This window comes from Perognathus longimembris, unplaced genomic scaffold, assembly GCF_023159225.1.
Source record: "Perognathus longimembris pacificus isolate PPM17 unplaced genomic scaffold, ASM2315922v1 HiC_scaffold_5679, whole genome shotgun sequence".
Lineage (NCBI taxonomy): Eukaryota > Metazoa > Chordata > Mammalia > Rodentia > Heteromyidae > Perognathus > Perognathus longimembris.
In genome coordinates, this window is record NW_025961132.1 from 33,264 (window position 1) to 52,588 (window position 19,325).

At 41.0% G+C, this 19,325-nt stretch overlaps 1 protein-coding gene across 1 annotated transcript; it reads right to left on the reverse strand.

The window, feature by feature from the left end:
• Nucleotides 1-2,766: 2,766 nt before the first annotated feature.
• Nucleotides 2,767-17,491, reverse strand: LOC125345491. The gene is made up of 5 exons (XM_048337626.1): nt 17,168-17,491; nt 16,023-16,120; nt 7,748-7,964; nt 4,322-4,637; nt 2,767-2,798 (listed from the first exon to the last, which is right to left on the reverse strand). Exons 1-5 carry the CDS (start codon nt 17,489-17,491, stop codon nt 2,767-2,769), a joined length of 987 nt encoding a protein of 328 aa, XP_048193583.1.
• Between the last annotated feature and the right edge of the window lie 1,834 nt (nt 17,492-19,325).

Below are 19,325 nucleotides of genomic sequence, written 5' to 3' on the forward strand. Positions count from 1 at the left end.
TGTTTGGTATAAGTGAACTGAACACCTTGGGGTGGGGGGAGGGAAAGGAGAAGGAGGGCGGGGGGGTATGAGGGACAAGGTAACAAAAAGTACAAGAAATGTATCCAATGCCTAATGTATGAAACTGTAACTTCTCTGTACATCAATTTGATAATATAAATTTGAAAAAATAAAGTCTGTCTATGACAAACCCACAGCAAGCATTATACTTCATGGTGAAAGTGAAAGCCATTTCCTTTAAAATGAGAAGCACAAAAAGGTTGTCTGCTCACTCCTCTCCTTTTCAACATAGTACTGGACTGCCTAGCCAGAGCAATAAGGCAAAAGGAAGACATAAAGGGGATCCAAATAGGAAAAGATGAAGTCAAACTCTCTCTTTGCAGATGACAAGACCCTGTATCTTAAGAACCCAATAGACTCTACTTCCTGGTTACTTGAGGTGGCCCAACACTTTGGCCAGGGAGCAGGATACAAAATAAATCCTCAAAAATCAATGGCCTTTCTCCATGTCAACGACCCGAAGAGCAAGGCTGAAATCAGGAAAGCAACTCCTTTGGCAATAGCCTCAAAAACCATAAAATACTTAGCAAATACCTTAGCCAAAGAAGTCAGAGACCTCTATGATGAGAACTTTAAAAACCTGAAAAAGGAAATTAAAGCAAAACTAAGGAAATGGAAAAACCTCACATTGCTTCTGGGTTGGGAGGATCAACATGGTGAAAATGGCAATATTGTCAAAGGCTATCTACAAATGCAATGCAATACCCATCAATATCCCAACACTATTCTTTAACAACATAGAGGAAGCAATCCAGAAATTTCTATGGACCAATAAACGACACCAAATAGCAAAAGCTATCCTAAGTAAAAAGAATAGTGCTGAAGGAGTTACAACACCAAACTTCAAGTTGTATTACCAAGCTATAGAAATAAAAACTGTCTGGTATTGGCACAAGAACAGGCCTGAGGACCAATGCAATAAAACTGAAGACCCAGAAATGAACAAGCAGACCTATGGCTACATAATCTTTGATAAAGTAGCTAAAAACAGGATGGAAGACAGCCTCTTCAACAAATGGTAATAGAAAAACCAGCTCAACACCTGTAATAAACTGAAACTAGATCCTTACATAACACCCCACAGCAAAATAAATTCCAAATGGATCAAAGACCTTGAATTAAAATCAGATACCCTAATAACATTGCAAGGAGGAATAGGAGAAACACTTGGGCTCCTTGGCACAGGATGAAACTTCCTTAATAAAGGCACAGAATTTCAACAAATGAAAAAAAGTAGGACAAATGGGACTGCATGAAACTGCAGAGCTTCTACAGGGCAAAGGACATAGCTGTCAAGATAAATAGAACGTCCACACATTGGGAGAAGATCTTTACCAGCCATACAATAGAAAAAGGCCTCATATCCAAACTATACGTAGAAGTCAAAAAAATAAATTCCTCCAAAACAAATCCTCAAAGAACCAAAAGCCCCCTCAACAAATGGGCCAAAGACCTAAAAAGAGACTTCTCTGAGGAGGAAATGAGAATGGCCAAGAGACACATGAAGAAGTGTTCTACATCACTGGCCATAAAAGAAATGCTACTCAAAACAGTACTGAGATTCTACCTAACACCAGTAAGAATGTCCAATATCAGCAAAACTAATAATACCCAATGCTGCAGGGGATGTGGCCAAAAGGGAACCCTACTACAGTGTTGGTGGGAATGTAAGCTGGTTCAACCACTCTGGAAAGCTGTGTGGAGATTCCTCAGAAGGCTAAACCTAGAGCTCCCCTATGACCCAGCAGCCCCACTGTTGGGCATCTACCCAGAAGACCACAAGCAAGACCACACTAAAGCCACCAGCGCAACAATGTTCGTCGTAGCACAATTTGTCGTTGCTACAATATTGAACCAACCCAGATGCCCCTCAGTAGAAGAGTGGATCAGGAAAATGTGGCACATATACACAATGGAATTTTATGCCTCTATCAGAAAGAATGACATTGCCCATTCGTAAGGAAAGGGAAGGACTTGGAAAAAATCATACTAAGTGAAGTGAGCCAGACCCAAAGAAACATGGACTCTGCGGTCTCCCTCACAGGGAATAATTAGCACATGTTCAGGTTAGTCATAAGAGAGATCACAGTAGCACAACAGTTATGACCATATGAACACATAAGATGATGCTAAGTGAAAAATGAACTCCACATTATGGAAACAAGTGTTATATCATTGTTGTAATTATTTTCAACATGCCATGTGAAACCGTAACCTTTTTTTCCCTCTCGCATTCCCTCCCTTTAGTTGTACCCCCGCTATTGCTGTATCTCATCTGAGTACCGTGGATACTCTGTATATACTGGTATTCGAACTAGGGACGGGAAAGGAAATGTGAAAATTGAGAGACAAAGGATAAAAAGATAAACGACTCCAAAAGCAATACTTACAAAACCATTAGGTGTAAACCAACTGCACAACTCATGAGGGGAGAGGGGAAGGAGGAGGGGAAGGCGGGGGAAAAGTGAGGAGGAGGTAGCAAGTTGAACAAGAAATGTACTCACTGCCTTATGTATGAAACTGTAACTACTCTGTAATTCACATTGACAATAAAGAAGGAAAGAATAATCGTACTCAACATTCAACACAAAATACAATTAAGCATACCTGAACGCTGGTATTGAGGAAAGTCATTTAGCAATGAAAAGAAGTCATCTGGCTGCCGTTTGCTGTCACTATGCATACATTCTTTGAGATATCCAGCTTTTAGCGTGAGGATTCATTCACAACAGCACCATCTAGGGAGGAAGATGGTGACACGGAGATTAAAAGACCACAAGCAGCTCTTAGCCCATTTCATCCTCACAAGGCGTCAGGGGTGGGACCTGCCGGCTCTGCCTTCCTCACACTCCCCAAACCTGACCAGAGATTTATAGTTTCACGGCTTTGGAAATTATATACCTTCCCATTATCATGTAATTATTTTTTTATATCAGTTGAGGACAGCCTGGTTCTGCGCACTCTCTGCTGGTAGCAAGGTCATAGTCAAGATCAGGTGTTGAGCTACAAACTGACAACTAATTAGCTCTATGTCGAAATATGAGAAAAATATGCACATGAAACTGAACTAAGATGAAGGAATTCAACAGCAGTAGACTAGTCTTTTATAAGTATCAGGGAATTAAATTCCTTCAGAATATTATGCTAAATTCTATTTACTTTTCCTTCCCAGTGACCTCACTGTCTCACTACAAATTATGCTTTTGAGACAAGTAGCTACGTTTCGTTAGTATGATTCCACTTTGACTTCTATAGCTTTTTGGTCTGGACCTTTTCGTAAATCTCAAGCCTATGAGAGGGCTCTGCACGGTCTTTGTAGGTGTCCTTGAAGATCAATTTTGTGAAGATTTTGTCTTATAGAGCCGACATCCCATCTCCATGAGCATGTGTAAAGTAATTATATTGTTTCCCATCACTTCTGCCTCAGTGGTTCACCAAAAAATCAATTTAAAATATATTAACATGCTGCTGCAGCTTAAATTTATTATCTTATCAACTGCATTTCATCTGAATGATGTGAGCCTAGTTTTTGCTGTTGGAGATTGCTCACTACATATTATGCATATGACATAAATATTCTCACGCCAATAATCAATGCCCTCATATCTGACGCATTCTTATTTTAGTCCTCTAGTTATATGGTACCTCATAGAATGACAAATTCAATATTTTCCCATTAAATACATGACATCAGACAAATATTAGAAACATTTAAACATTTGTACAACACAATACTTAGGGTTTTCCTAGTAGTCTAGATGTTTGCCAACAAGTCTTAAAGAAATTAATTTTCTAGTGAATGTAGGTATTCTGATATAAAAATGAATGCATAATACTGGTGAAAATGAACTATTTCCTAGGAAAACAGATATTTCATGTTTCCTAGTGTTACTTATCAGAGACCTTCTTGTATACCATAATAAATTTATCCTACGGATGTTTATTTATATATTTACAACAATATTCCTCTCTAGCAAATCATTCAAAAAAAAGTCAGGGCAGGCGTGGCTGTCATGGTGTCTGTCTGGATTCGCAATGTTGCCAGCACCGTTTGTGGACGAACCTGTCTTTCTTCCATCCTGTTTTCTGTCTTTTTTTTGGCTCCCTTATCACAGATGAGGTGGCCGCGGGTGGGTGGGTTCATTTCTGGGTCTTCAGTTCTAGTCCACCGGTCCTCAGGCCTGATCTTGTGCCTGCCCACGAAATGCACTCCCTGCTCTGCAAGCTCCGCAGTGGGAAGGGTTCAAGGTATTTCACTCACCTGCATGGAGAACGGCACCTGCGCGTGTCCTCCGAGGCTGAGCTGGCTTCCTCTCTCGCGGTCCTCCCTGCGGTCCTCCCTCTAGCATGGCCGGGCTGGCGTGCTGTCCACTGGTCCTCCCTGAGATCCCTTCTCGTCCTGGTTGAGGGTCTGGACCGACCCTGCTGGGATCCTGCGTTGCCTCCTGCGGGCCTGCGGTAGCTGCTTCGTGGGCTGGGGTTGGGGATCCATGGCTCTTCCCACCAGGAGGACGAGCGGGGGAAGCAAAAAGGGGGGTCAGGAGTGTGACGGGGACACCAGAGTCCAGGTCATCAAACTGTGGGCAGAAATATTTCCCTTGCTACAGGAATTCTAGGACATAACTTAGGGCCAACTTGAAGTTGTTCATTTGTTTTTAGCACAATTTTTGTGCATGCTTCTAATATCTAAAACTTATTGTACTTATGTGTAAAACATAAAAAAGGATTCGTTGTCTTTAGTGCATAAAAGCCACTATAACTGTCAAGGGTTGGTCATGTTATCTCAATCAAGTTAAACCCAAATAAGGGGAAAAAAGCAGTAAACAACCAAGGAGACTTGGTGACTGGGTAACGTTCAGATTCTGAACACGTGGGGTTCATCAGGATGGCATGCACAGGTTAAGATTGGTTTGCTTCTCAGCTACTTCGTTGAAGAACAGCGTTGTGTTAAAAATGTTGGTTATGTTATCAAGACTTATCCAGGAATGTCTCATACGAAAATATTGAATTCCAGACCTTTGATATCGTTAGAGAGGTTAAATGAAATCTCTTAAGTGCTCAAATAAAATCTAATTATGAGCTCTTGGCTTTAAATATAGCGAAAAGATTTTGAAAGTTCAATTAAGATTTGGTGTAACATATCTATACAGTACAAATTTTCAATACTCATTGTAGCAAACTTTAAATCATCAGTCAAATTAGCCAGTATACATGTCATTCTAAATTCTAAAGATACCACAGAAGCAGTCTAATTTAACCTTAAAATAAGCACTAAACACGTAGCATTTCAACTTAAAAAGTTGGTTTAATATAAACATTTCTTCTAAAAAATGGGATGTTTGGTCTCTGGTTAGGTTAACTGTAATTTAAGTTTATTTAAAAGGTTTCCAAAGATAAAGATTAATACACAGAGTTAGAGTAAGCTATTTACTCTCTGTAACAATGAAACTATTTGAAAGAAAAATATTACTTATCAAGGTAATTGCTTGTGTACTATTGATACTGTCAAGTTCTACCGAAACTTAAAAAAGCTAAATCTGGCTTTTTTTTTTTTTCACCATTTTCCCAGCACCCAAACTAACTTTTTTTTTTTTTGGCCAGTCCTGGGACTTGAACTCAGGGCCTGAGCTCTATACCAGGCTTCAAAAAGCTAAGTCTTAACTAAGCAGAATTTTATTTAAAGAGCAGTTTATAAGTCTAATAAATTGTTACTTATAACTAAGTATATAAAACTATACATGAAGTCTTTTTTTCTACGTTGCTAACTATGCTGTATCTCACTTATTAAAAAGTTTTCGTCTCCATTAAGGCCTATCGAAATAAATATAAATGGGGAAGTAAGACTATATCCTCTAGAGATCTAAAAGGTAATGATCTGCTGGTAAGAACTCACAGTTAAGGAAGGAAAGGACTTCTGGAACTCTAACCCCTCTATAGATCAGGGTTTGTGTAGCTCCTACCCCCAGAAGCAAAGTACTTTAGCCTCCATCTGACTGAACAAATTGCGCATTTTTCTTTCTTTCAGTTTTGAGATTGATTAATTATGATTTCCACAGTTAGTGTCCCCACTTTATTTTTCAAATCTTTACCTATGGTCGCCCTGTCATTAAGCCATATCCCTGCAGTGTTCCACGGAGAATCACAAAATAAGTCCATCACCAACCTGTCATTTATCCTCCTTCCAGAACAGGACAGCAACCGAGAACAAAGAGAACACAGTGTCCAGGTAGTTTCTGCCTGGGGTGCGAGCTACTCAGGAGGCTGAGAGCTGAGGCCTGAGGTTCAAAGGCAGCCAAGGGAGCAAAGTCCCTGTGTGGTTCTTGTCTCCTATTCATCATCAAGGATGCTGTAGAGTTAGAGCTGGAGGTGCTGTACCTCCAGCCTTGAGCACAAAAGCTTGCATCCAACGCTCAGGCCCTGAATCAAAGCCTCAGGACCAGCAAAAAAGAAAGGACCTAAAGGAGCTTCTTTTCAGGTAAAAATGAAATTAGGAGCACCAACTAGATGAGTGGGTACATTTTATAGGAATAATAAAGTTTGCACTATTGACTTAAAATAACTTACCAAATTATAATTCTGGGGAAATACTTACATCTGATCTTGCAACTATAATTTGTCCTCCAAAATGGCCAGACCTAGGTAGCCATGATATGGGAAATGGAAAAAGAAAACAGAAATGTTAAGTGTCTCATAAACACATGATCAGATGGCAGTGGCAGGAACAGATCACTTTAGAATTCTAGCATAGGTATGTAACTTAGGCATTTTTTTTCTTCAAAATTTGACTCAAACTACCATCTGAGTAAACGTAAGGCACTTGGCTTAGCAGCCTGCAATCATAGCACTGACAAGGCTGAGCATGAAGGGATATTTCATCCTAGACATCGGGGCTCGCTAGTGAGATCCTGTCTAAAGAAGCAAAAAGTGCTACGTAAATTAATGGATAAATAAGTGAATGTAGAACAGTGATTTATGTATTTAGATATATGCATGTGATTAAAGAAAAAACACATATGCAGATAATATTCATAGAGTTACTTTAGTCAAGGAACTGATTATTCTATAGCAAACTGTTGTTAAGAAACTCACATACCAATCTTAATCCATATGTTAGGCTATTCTATTAGGCAAGAACACAGTAAGACGATGATAGCAAAACAAATAATTCCTATAATGAAAGGGGCTTTTCAAATAACATTTTAATTTAAAGCTTGTTTTAATTGTAGTCAACTTTATTTTTCAAGTATTGCCTCCAAAACTTTTGCAATGCACCAAGAACAGAAAACTGTGTGTGTGTGTGTGTGTGTGTGTGTGTGTGTGTGTGTGTGAACTTACTCTTCTTGCTCTGGTATGGTATGGTAACACATGATAACTTTATTTATAGAAAGTCACATTTATTCTCAAATATCTCATTTAATTATACTTTTTAAAGATAGTTGAAACATTTTCAGTTTAAATACATGTATCGAATCGAATTATTAGCAAATGAGCATCACTTGAAATGGGACACATTTGTTGACTTGTGCTGCTTTTTAAAACAGATTACTGTCATATTTGTATGGCACAAATAAGTCAACTGTACTTCTCAATAATTCATCAAATCAAAGACAGAACGTGTCTGAAGTCTGAAATCCAAAATGAAAAAGATACTGTAACTAACCTAAAGTTTTCTCAGGAAGGCGTCCACCTTCTCAAATGCAGATCTTAGTCTTGGGCTCAAATCCGCATAGTCTTCTCTTGCTGAAAAATGCGTCCGAGGTCCCAGAAAACTCTGAGAATTTCTCTCAGTAGGGTTGTTTAAGCTATTCCTGGTAGTAAAAGTTTCAGACGATGTTTGACACAGATGAACTCTTAGATGAAGCTTACAATTTTCATCCTCCAGTCTCTTAATCTTTCTTTCACATCTGCAAAAGGCAAACATCCAGGAATCCATCTTTCCCTGAGTTAGACCCAAAGGACTTATGGCTTTAAGAAAAAAGGTGCAAACACTAACTTTTAAAATTAGCCTTAAGACCAAACTTAAGTTCCTTGAAACAGTATCTTGAAATACACATTGGTTAATGAATGCCAACTGTATAACGTGTAAAATTGTAATTTATTCTAAATAATCACACACACACACACACTCATTCCTGGCAAGTTAATTCCAACACTGTAGGGAGGAGACAAGTGATTGTCAGGGATGTCTGGCTCCACAGTTGTCACTGCTGCCCTCTGGTAGGGCTCTACTTAGAGGATTCCTCATGTAAGTATTACTATCTATGTAAAATCATCTCTGTATTATCATATGTGGACACTTTATCAAGCATAAGTTCAGTGAAACAACATATGATTCTCCTTAAGTAGGTGTTTAAACTACGAATAATAAACTTAGATTACTGGCATTCAGTAAAGCAGGTCAGAGATTATAAATATGCAACCGAGACATTTGCAAGTGCTTGTTTGCACTGTGTTTATCGTCCTTAAGATATCAAACTTTGGCTAGAGGAATACAAGGCAGCAGTTCCAATGGAGAAGATCGCAGAGCCGGTGATACAAAGAACTAAAGTAGCCTTTTGGCAATTGGCACACAGTATGCAATTCTGTTGTCAAAGACATTGCCCCCTTCACAGAAACAAAGGAAGGAATTCCATTTACGGTGTTGAGAATTGAAATTCCCAGTCTTTCCCTGTATAACTTTGAAGGGCATTTTGTCTCCGGGCACTCTCAGTTGTGAATTCAAGTATCACAGTCAGGGAAGACAGATAGACTGTGCCTTCAGCAGAAGTGCTACATCTTTGCACTGATGGTGCAATGTCCCAAAAAACACAAGTGAGCTTGAAATTTTCTGTTGAAGGAATACTGACAAGTAATTGTATACAAACAACTGTGCTAATTAGAAAGACAATGACTTCTCTGAAAATGAAGGGGGAAGGCCACTGAGAATAGGAAGAAAAACAGAGCAGCAACCAATAAAGCCCCAAAGTAAACCAAGAGGAGAAACTGTTCTATTCTAATAAGTTAGGAGAAAATTAATGTATTCATAGTATTTTCCAAAGTTGGTTTGTTCAGTTAGGTTCCTCTTCCTAGTAATCTCATGAGTCTGTCATATCAAAACTATTGTAAGGGCTGACCTCAGAACCCGGGTGACTAAATATAAGTTTTACTGCTAAAAGTATAACAGCTCCTAAACCCTGGGGATGACTCTATGCTAGAGGGCTGCACCCCCACCCATGAGACTATTTTGTAGTTTGACATTTAAAAATATAGGGAGCCCTTGTTCCCCCCTGTACCTAGGTAGCAACCATGGTAATGGACAGTCAAAAACGATCCTAGTCATAGACTATCGAAACAACCATACTAAGAGTAGAAATGCCATGGAAACTGTTGGGTTGGTTTACTCATGACTGAGTACTGGATTGTTTTCGCCTGCTCAAGCTTGGGAAAACATGGTGGTAATTGTTAAAATAAAGTTGATAATGGGTCAGCCTGACTGCAAAATTCTGCTTCTGTAAACGGCTTGCTTAACCCATTTGTGACTTGCTCTACCCCCTGCACTAACCCACTGTATCAGTGCTACGTGACCACCTGCTGTCAGTTCCTCATATCAAGGCCAGTTCCCATTACCAAAGCCAAAATAGGTTAACTGATAGGGTAGAGAGCCAATAGAAATAGGACAAGACTTGCTTGCTAAATGCCATCCAATAAGTATCTGCCAAGTTGTAAATACCCTGCCCCTGTTGTAATCACAATAAAAACCCCGCCTATCTGAGGGTCCGGGCTTTCAATCCAGATCAGCTTGGTGATGGTTGAGAGTCCAGGCTCCACCTGCAATAATGACTCTTGTGCGTTTGCATCGGTATCGGCTCCTTGGTGGTCCTTGGGGACTGGAAATCTTAGGCATAACAGCTTGGAGGACTCTTCCCAGAACCCCAAGATCCCAGGACCCTCGAACCAGAGTGTGACACTTGTTTTTCTTGTCTGTTTTGGCGTCCTTAATAACCAGTAACTAATATTCTGTAAGGTTGTCATAAGACTTAAGCAGACATGTAGGTGGGTCATCTTGGAAGACCAGGCCCCCTCCTTAGTGGGGAACAAAGTCCCCTCCTCACTTAGTATAGTCAGTAGGAAGGAAACGGGCTGCTCCTGGGGCGCAGCAGCCTAAGGCCAACAATCCCTATTCACTTCTTCCTCCTCTGGGCAGAAGGAATTCGTTCACTGAAAATCTGCTTTGTGCCTTTGGTGCGTCTCTTTGGTGTTTGCTTCTGGCTGTTTGTATCTACTTTTCTGAAACTCACATAAGATGGGACAGACTCAGAAGACTCCCTTTCTCTTCTGACAGACAATTTCAAGGACATGAAAAGCCAGGCACACGACTTGAGTATAGAAGTAACAAATGGGAAACCAATCACTTTTTGTTCTACATCCTGGTCTGGCAGGATTTGCTGGAAAATTCCCTTCCTAGTTAATGCCCTTTTTACCTCCTCAGGAACAGTTTCCAAGAGACACCTGGTCTCTGCTGGTATAGAGTTCCAAACAGCCTCCCCAGGTCCCCCCAAGTCTGAAAGACCAAGGGGAAGAGAGATCAGCTTCAAGTAGCCATTTTCTTCCAACTGAAGGTATTTAAAGGCCAATTGATCTGTACAATGCTCTAGTTAAAACTGGGCTCAGACTAGAGTCAAGGACTGGGTGGGCTGAGTCTTAGCCCAGGGAACCCCCAACCAGCTTTCCTCAGCAGAAAAGTACTTAGTGCACTAAAATGTCTTGCTAAAACTAGAAAGCCCTGGTAAATGAGACCGGAGAATGCTAAAATCATTTGTTAAGTTTTGTCTTAAATCTTGGTTATTGCAAGAGTAAGATTGGCATAAATACCTCTTGCCACTGGAAAAAGTATGGCCGACATTTATTTTGCTCGCTTTAAGATCTTTTGCATGTGTATGTGTGTGCAGGTGTGAGTGTGAACATGTTCCAGATGAAAACTGTCAGTATAATGTAAGAATGGGTGAGTTGACGTTCAAAGCTCATCAAGTTCGGGCCTTACCAAATGTTTTAAAGGATTAGTGCATAGTTTAATACAAACAGTTAAAAGGTATCTAAGGATTCTTTAATTTGCAGTTTTAAGTCTGGTATCTTAATGCATAAGGCTATTTAACATGTAATCAAGTTATTTTCTTTAGCAAAAGACATTGGAAATGTGAAATTTATTTTCCTCTGCTGTTAATATTCAGGGCTAAATGTCAGAAATTTGGATATTAATGTTTATCCCTGTTAAAAAAATTGCTTGGGTTTCTCAGGGAGAGATGGAAAAAAAGGCAGAAACCCTTAGGCCAGGCCTGCAAGCCTATCCTCAGGAGTGAGGGTGATGTGGCAAAGGGGCAGCTTAGCCAGTCCATGGGGTGGGCCAGGCCCTGGGGGAGTCCACACATGGTGGAAAAGCGTAAGCTGGCACAGAGGCAATTCTCCCAGCCCCAAGGAGTAGGATGGGCAAATGGAGGCTTTTCCTTGTCCCGTATCTTTTCCTTACAGGTGGACATAACATCCTGATGATAAAATAGGTGTTGTGATGATGCTATTGAAGTCTATAACTGCTCCTTGGGAGGTTTGAACATTAAAAAAAAGTTTTCAGAAGACAGTTCAAAGTTTATCTGGACAATGTAATTTGACTTCTAGGCTATGTTGCAATTTGGATGTGTCTTAAAAAAGGGGACAAAGATACCAAGTCTGGATTCTTGTTTGTCATTCTGGAATGTGTAATTCTTGCATGGAGGGAAAACTGTCATTTGAGTTCAGAGGTGTTCTAGGCAATAACGCAGACCGCAGGGAAACAAATGACCCCTTTAAAGCAGCCACCCGGAGGGAACAGACTGTGGCCAGTGCCTCTAGATTTCAGAGTTCTTCAAATACAACTGAAAGCTAAAATGTAAATATTAAAGCAGAGGTTACTAAAAGAGTTTAGAGATCAAGATGGATTTCTAGATATGAGATTGGAAAATAAAGTTGTCCTAAATGTTTCATTGCAATTGGACAAAAGAAATAATTTAGGCTGCCAAAATGATTGTTTAATTTGCTATTCCAATTTGCCTTGCTGGTTTTATAAATTTCCAGGTAGAACTACAGTCAAGGACAGATGATTCTTACAAGTTTATCAAATGTAACTTTGGCCCTTACCAAGTTCCAGTTAAGATGATGCTTAAAAGCTACTTCTGTGTGGACCATCTTGTTGCTTTAATTGGAGTAAGAGGACTTTTGTAAGATTCATTGATCTGAAAACTGTGGTTCAAAGCCAGCCCAGGCAGAGAAAGGTCCCTGTGAGAGTCTTCATCTGTATTGAGCCAGCAGAGTGCTGAGAACAGAGTTGTGTGGAGCTTAAAGTGGTAGGGTGCTAGCCTAGAACTGAAGAGCTGAGGGACAGCACTCAGGTCCTGAGTCCAAGTCCAGCGACGGATCAAGAGAAATGTCAAAGGTGCATTGACCTCAGCATGGAAAAGGCTGGGACGAAAGAGATGGAGCATCCAGAGGCAGGAAGCCACTGCGTGGATGGCAGCGAGGGTGTCAGATCCTAGAGTCATGTGTGCTTGGCCTTCACAAGTTCATCAGAGCCAGGAGGTCCTGGAGGAACTTGCCAGTCCTCTGTGATAGTGGGTAGTAAAGCTAAGATTGTCTAATGAAGGGATAGCTTAAAATCCCAACCCCTGCATCTGCTCAAAGCCCTGAGCGGCAGTGAGAATTCTGAGCTCGCACATCTGTTCAGGAAGGAAGCTTGTGGACCTGAGATGGTGTCCTTCCCGAGACCTACCTGATGCCTACTAAGGTAATTTAGGCATTGTTAGGTTATCAGAGATCTGTTTCCCCAGCCAGTCAGGAAAACGCTTTTGCAAACTGAAATGTTAAAAGGCGACACTGCTGTAGCCCCAAAAGTCTATAACGTTGTTAGAAGTTAAAAGTTGAATGTGATTTCCAGTTTGGAGGAAAGCTTGTAAACTGGACATCTAATCCTGCAGCCTCTCGCTAAAGTAGACTAAGGTGATAGGTTCCTGGCTAGGTCAGGTCAACGCCCCTGAGCAGGCCTGAAGAAGTTACAGAAGAGGAATGATCTTCACCCATCAGCTCCCTTTAAAAGATGAGGAAGGATAAAGTAGGGAGCCCCCTTCCCCCCTGCTCTCCTCCCACTTCCACCCTCCCTTCTCAAAGAAGCCTCAGGCACTAGATGTCCTCTTCCCCCTGAATTCCTGGCAGGGAGGGAGTGGCCAAAGGTTTATCACCAGGCTCTTCTGGGGGGCTCCGGGCCACCGGAAAGCGCGCAATCAATTTGTCTAAGGTGGGCAAGTTAGACAGGCAGTGGGTGAGTCTCCAGCAGCCTTCAAAGGCTGCTTGTGCTTACCGTCCTTCCGCTTCCATAGATCTAGAGGCTGAGGAAAATTGACAACGATTCATGTAGCATTTGTGGGACAGGCAGCTCCAGGCATTAGAAGGAATATTAGCAGCAGCAGCGTGCCATGCCAGACCACAAATGCGGCTGGCGGAGTAGCCGCCAAGAGAAAGAGGGCAAGAGGAACGGTGCCAGGAGCCTACAGGGAGGTGATTTACTGAGATAGAAAGTACCTGCTAGCTTTTCTAGTCACTGTTTCAGGATGGATGGAAGCTTTCCTAACCAAGTGGGAAACAGCACAGAGAGTACAGAAGAAGCTTCTAGAGGAGATAATTCCCAGGTTTGGACTCCCAGTAGCCATAGGCTCAGACAATGGCCCCTCTTTCCTCACTTAGGTAAGGCAGCTATTAGGTAAGTCATTGGGGATTATTAGGAAATTACATTGTGCCTACCACCCCCAAACTTCAAGTCAGGTAGAGAGGAAAAGAGAGCTTAACCAAATTAGCCCTTGAGACTGGTGAACACTGGCCAGCCCTCCTCCACCACCCTGTTCGCCATCACACCCTAGGAAGCAATGTTCCCGCGCCTCCTCCTTTAGGCACCAGGCTTGGTTGTGAAGCAGTAGCTAAACTGTCCAACCAGCATTTGCCGAAAGGCAACCAGGACTATATTAGGGGGTTCACTAGCCAGGCCTTAGGGTAAGCTTCTTGAACCAGGCTAAGCAGAAAGTTGCAGCAGTCCAGCAGGAGGTGTGACATTCTGTGGGAGCCACTGCTGCCTGTGGCTGCCCCACCCCCTCCCATCCCATTGGGGTTCAGATCAAGTACAGCCTGACAGCCATCGGAGCCATCCACCAACTCCTCACCGCTCAAGTGGGTTTGGACATCGGTGAACGCATGCACCCACTGAGACGCTGACCAACTCCCTGGCAGAAGTGGTCCTCCCAAACAGGACAGGTTTCTTTGGAGAGGAAGGCTGTCTTGGGGTTAAGCATACGGGAATGAGCAGAGAAACACCAGGAAAGCATGGGATGGGATGAGTCTTTGTGTAACGGGTCCCTTTGGCTGACATTGTTAAAAACCTCGGTAGCAGGACCTTGGAGGTTGGTAATAGTCATCTTAATGGTTGGTCCTTGTATTCTTTTTTAAATTAAATGTTATTAAGGTGTCAATAAATTAAGTTGTATTGACAAGGCCAGTGAGTCCATTTCTTGTGATATCGTACACCCTCGTTTTTCTTTCTCTTCCCTAGATCAGGTAGGCATATATACAAACCATACCCAGTGTACTAAAATCACATAAAGTAACCATATAGGGTACGCCAAAGGAAATTCACCTAAAACTTCAAAGGCGACATCAACAATAGACTCCACCTGTGTCCTTCTCTTGGGGTTGTTTTTGCTTATCCTGTTCTTATATGATGTGTACATAGCTTTGGAGCTATGGTGATCCTCTGATAGGTCTATTGTAGACCTTTTCATGTTTAGTAGTTGTTTGGTTTTAGATATATACTGTGAGGTCACTGACCCAAACGTGGAAATACCATTTGACAAGAAGTTTGTTGTTTTGCAGACCTGGTCTCTACTGGTCTTTGTACTCTTAAGAGGCTCACTGCATTTCTAAGAGATCGTGTCAGCGCGGTACAGCTAAGAGTGCTGAGGTCTCCATATCAGCCCCTGGACAGGAAAGCCATAAAAATGTAGGATAATGAGGGCATGACTGGCCCCCCCCAGTAAGCAGTAGAAGAGGAGGGAATGTAAGGGCTGACCTCAGAACCCGCGTGACTAAATATAAGCTTTACTGCTAAAATTATAACAGCTTCTAAACCCTGGGGATGACTCCGTGCTAGAGGGCTGCACCCCCACCCGCGAGACTATTTTGTAGTTTGACATTTAAAAATATAGGGAGCCCTGTTCCCCTCTCTACCTAGGTAGCAACCATGGTAATGGACAGTCAAAAACGATCCTAGTCATAGACTATCGAAATAACATACTAAGAGTAGAAAGGCCATGGAAACTGTTGGGTTGGTTTACTTATGATTGAGTACTGGATTGTTTTAGCCCGCTGAAGCTTGCTTAGTGGTAATGGGAAAACATGGTGGCAATTGTTTAAATAAAGTTGGTACTAGGTCAGCCTGACTGCCAAATTCTGCTTCTGTAAGCGGCTTGCTTAACCCATGTGTGATTTGCTCTACCCGCTGCACTAACCCACTCTATCAGTGCTATGTGACCACCTACTGTCAGTTTCTGATATCAAGGCCAGTTCCCATTATCAAAGCCAAAATAGGTTAAGTGATAGGGTAGAGAGCCAGTAGAAATAGGACAAGACGTGCTTGCTAAATACCATCCAATCAAGTATCTGCCAAGTTGGAAATATCCGGCCCCTGTTGTAATCACAGTACAAACCCTGCCTATCTGAGGGTCGGGACTCTCAATCCAGATCCGCTGTGTCGGTGACGGTTGAGAGTCCAGGCTCCAGCTTGCAATAAAGCCTCTTGTGCATTTGCATCGGTATCGGCTCCTTGGTGGTCTTTGGGGACCGGAAATCTAGGCATAACACTATGTTTTACAGTCTACTTAATAAGTTTTGTTTATTTTCTGTGACTCTAAACTTACTCCTGTAATTTATTTGATAGCTGGGAGATTTTAGATAGTTGTGCTTGCACTGTCGATGTCCAAACAGCGTCCTGATATGCTCGAGCTCTGTTCTGCTCCTAAAGAAAATTGAAGAGTCATTTTTCAATCAATATTTCTTGAACAAGTTCCTATATTCTCTCCGTGGTGTAGAACACTATGAGATATGGGAAAGCCGGTGCTTGAATTTACAGTACTTCTCATCATTATCCCCTGCATTTAATCTAAATACTAAATACCTAAGTGCAGTTTTCTCTTGGGGAGGACATGAAGTAAGTACTACAGCAGGTGTACAAGAGTATGGATAAAACTTAATAAAATAGAACAAGACCAATCAAATTTGAGAAAGAAAACCTGACCTGAATGAAAGTCTATGAGCATGTTCCAATTTGTTTTATTTTTGACGGTTGTCCATTGTGGAGCTTGATCTCAGTGCCTGGGCATTGTCCCTGAATTTTTCTACTCAGGGTACTACTTGACCACTTTGAGCCGCAGCTTCACTTATGGTTTTCTGGAGGTTAACTGGAGAGGAGTCTCAATAGACTTTCCTGTCTGGGCTGGATTTGAACTGCAGTCCTCAGATCTCAGTTTCACGAGTAGCTACTATTAGTTACAGGCGTGAGCCACAGGTGCCTGGCTTGCATGTTATAATCTGTATGAATTATTGTTTTCTAAGAATTTAATTTTATGGCAACTAGATTTCAAACATGAAGTAATTTTTTTTTTTTTTGCCAGTCCTGGGCCTTGAGCTCAGGGCCTGAGCACTGTCCCTGGCTTCCTTTTTGCTCAAGGCTAGCACTCTGCCACTTGAGCCACAGCGCCACTTCTGGCCATTTTCTGTATATGTGGTGCTGGGGAATCGAACCAAGGGCTTCATGTATACCAGGGAAGCGCTCTTGCCACTAGGCCATATCCCCAGCCCATGAAGTAATTTTTAATAAAAAGAATGTTATTGAATATAAATGTACTTACAATGTGGGAATAATGTAGAATATATAGAATATGATGTAATATGTAAGATAGAAACATTATATAATTTACTTCTAATAAAGTACATGAAACAATGTGTAAGTCCAAAATATACCTTCCAATAAATGTTTAAGCATATTAGAAATAAACATATTCACCTGTATAAAGTTGGACACTTTTTCTGCTTGTTCACTTATTTCGCTTTCCGTTTTTTGTGTGAGGAATATTCTGTACTGTTCTGTCATAGCTATGGTACACTTGCAACTCTCAGTAAGATGTTTTTGGTCTTCCTTCAGCTTTGTATTCTCCTCAGCCAGTGAATCGTTTTTGCTTTGCAGGGACTGTAACTGCTCTTTGAGGAAATTATTTTCTTCTTGCAGCTGTTGATATTTGCCCATCTGCAGATTCTCTGAGGCAGCAGAAACCTGCATGGTCATCAGCACAGGTTGGTAAAGAAAGGCAAGCTTACACAGATCAATCATGAGTATAGTAAGATACTTAGAATATGCTCCCCTGAATTACGCAGAAAGTCAACTCATTTCAAATGACTACAAGGTTAAAGTACATTCCCTCCATCGATCAGCTTTGTCATAAAACACTTGTGCTTGGTCTTGCACTTCTGTCTCCTAGTTTTCTTGTTTTTTTTCTTTATAGAATGACTCTAATTCCAACCTTAGAATTCCAATTCCACTTAAAGAGAGTGCAATCTATGCTGTCTAAAATTATAAGCCGTATTCTAATCTTCAAGTGTTTTTAATGTAAATCTGAATTTCATGCCAGAAAATGATGACTTTTGGCAAGTAACTATGTATGACATGTCCCAGTATAGAAGTTTAGTGATATAATCTACGCATGGTTTTGAACAAAATGGACTGGATTCAATTACATGATTTTGTAATTGTCTGATTCTTGCCACAAAGCAGGGAGAATTCTAAGCCAAACAAGTAAATAATTGTACCTTTTCAAGAGCACGAAGTTGTGAAGAAGTGATTTCCTTTGCAATAGGGTTTGATTGGTGAGATGATTCTCAAGCTTGACTCTCTCTCTCTCTATATATATATACACATATTTATACATATATGTATATATATATATATATGGGGGCATTCCTCCTATAATTTTACTTTATCTGAATAGGACCTAGCCTTTGAGAATGCTCTCTAGTGAACAGAATGTGATGAATTTACTGTTTTATTTCAAACATTAAATTAGAAAAAGTTTAGAAACAGCAAGAAAACTTCCTCTCATTGGGAAGTTTGCCTTCAGAATCTCACCACTACACTACACTGTGAAGAAGCCCACATGTGGATTCCTTCAATGGCTGCTGTCACCCAGACATGTAGAGCAAGGCTTTTGGTGACACAGTCATCCCATACAATGCAGAGTGTAGAGAAATGGGCTGACTTCACTACTGATTCAATTCCAAATGGAAACACATTAATGTTGCACTGAAACTCCACATTAAGAGGTGGATTGTTCTAGGTAAACAAATGGGACGGGAATGCACAATAAACATGAATAGAAACCCATAATCTTCCAGCTATCTTAAAGCCAGTATGTAGAGGAAAAGGAATAGATAACTAGTATAAAAATAACTATGCTAACAATTACAAGCGTAATGAATCAAAACCGCAATTCACAGCCTCATTTAATGTGACTTTTCCCCTTCATTTAAAAAAATATTCTTTATGTATTTGTACAAGGGGGCTTCAATTCAGGCTATCAATTTATAAGTACAAAAATCGTGACCAATGTCACCCCTCCTATTGTACTTCATCTGTCTCAAACCTAACTATCCTTTAAGCGAATCCTTTTCTTTTCTGAAGCTGTAGGGATCTTGTTAACTATGAGACTTTGGAGAGAAGCAACTAGGATCCCAAAATGCCACATTGGAGCGATCCATTGGGCAAATGGAGCTTCCACACTTGCACCCATTTGGCTAGTCCTTTGCGGAACTCCAGGCTCTGCTGGGATATGACTTTTCTGTGGGGCTGTTTGTGTTCTTAGTCATCCCCAACCAGGAAAACAAGGCCAACTACCTGGTGATCATGCCATCGGTAGAATGTTAACACTGTTTAGAATTGGTTTGGACATTTCCCTTATGTTTGATTGTATGCTTCATGTGTGGTGCTCTATCTATTCTATCAAGAAAGCAAAAGCCCACTTTGGGATATATCTCAACCAAGTGGCCCATTTATAGTTAAACCTCTCAAAGAAAAAATGTAAGATTTCATCACAAAACAACACAGCCTGTGTACATTTTAGGAAATGAGAAAAGGTAAATTTCAAATAAAACTTTAGGTTATTATGTAGTTG

Bases quoted from the DNA above. Each gene is read 5' to 3' on its own strand.
- LOC125345491 (XM_048337626.1), bottom strand. From the start codon at position 17,491: ATGATTGATCTGTGTAAGCTTGCCTTTCTTTACCAACCTGTGCTGATG. The intron at 16,121-17,167 runs GTGAATATGTTT...AATTTTCTTTAG, and splicing joins AAGTGTCCAACTTTATACAG to GAGCAGAACAGAGCTCGAGC. The intron at 4,638-7,747 runs GTGGACGCCTTC...TTCTGCCCACAG, and splicing joins TAAGATCTGCATTTGAGAAG to TTTGATGACCTGGACTCTGG.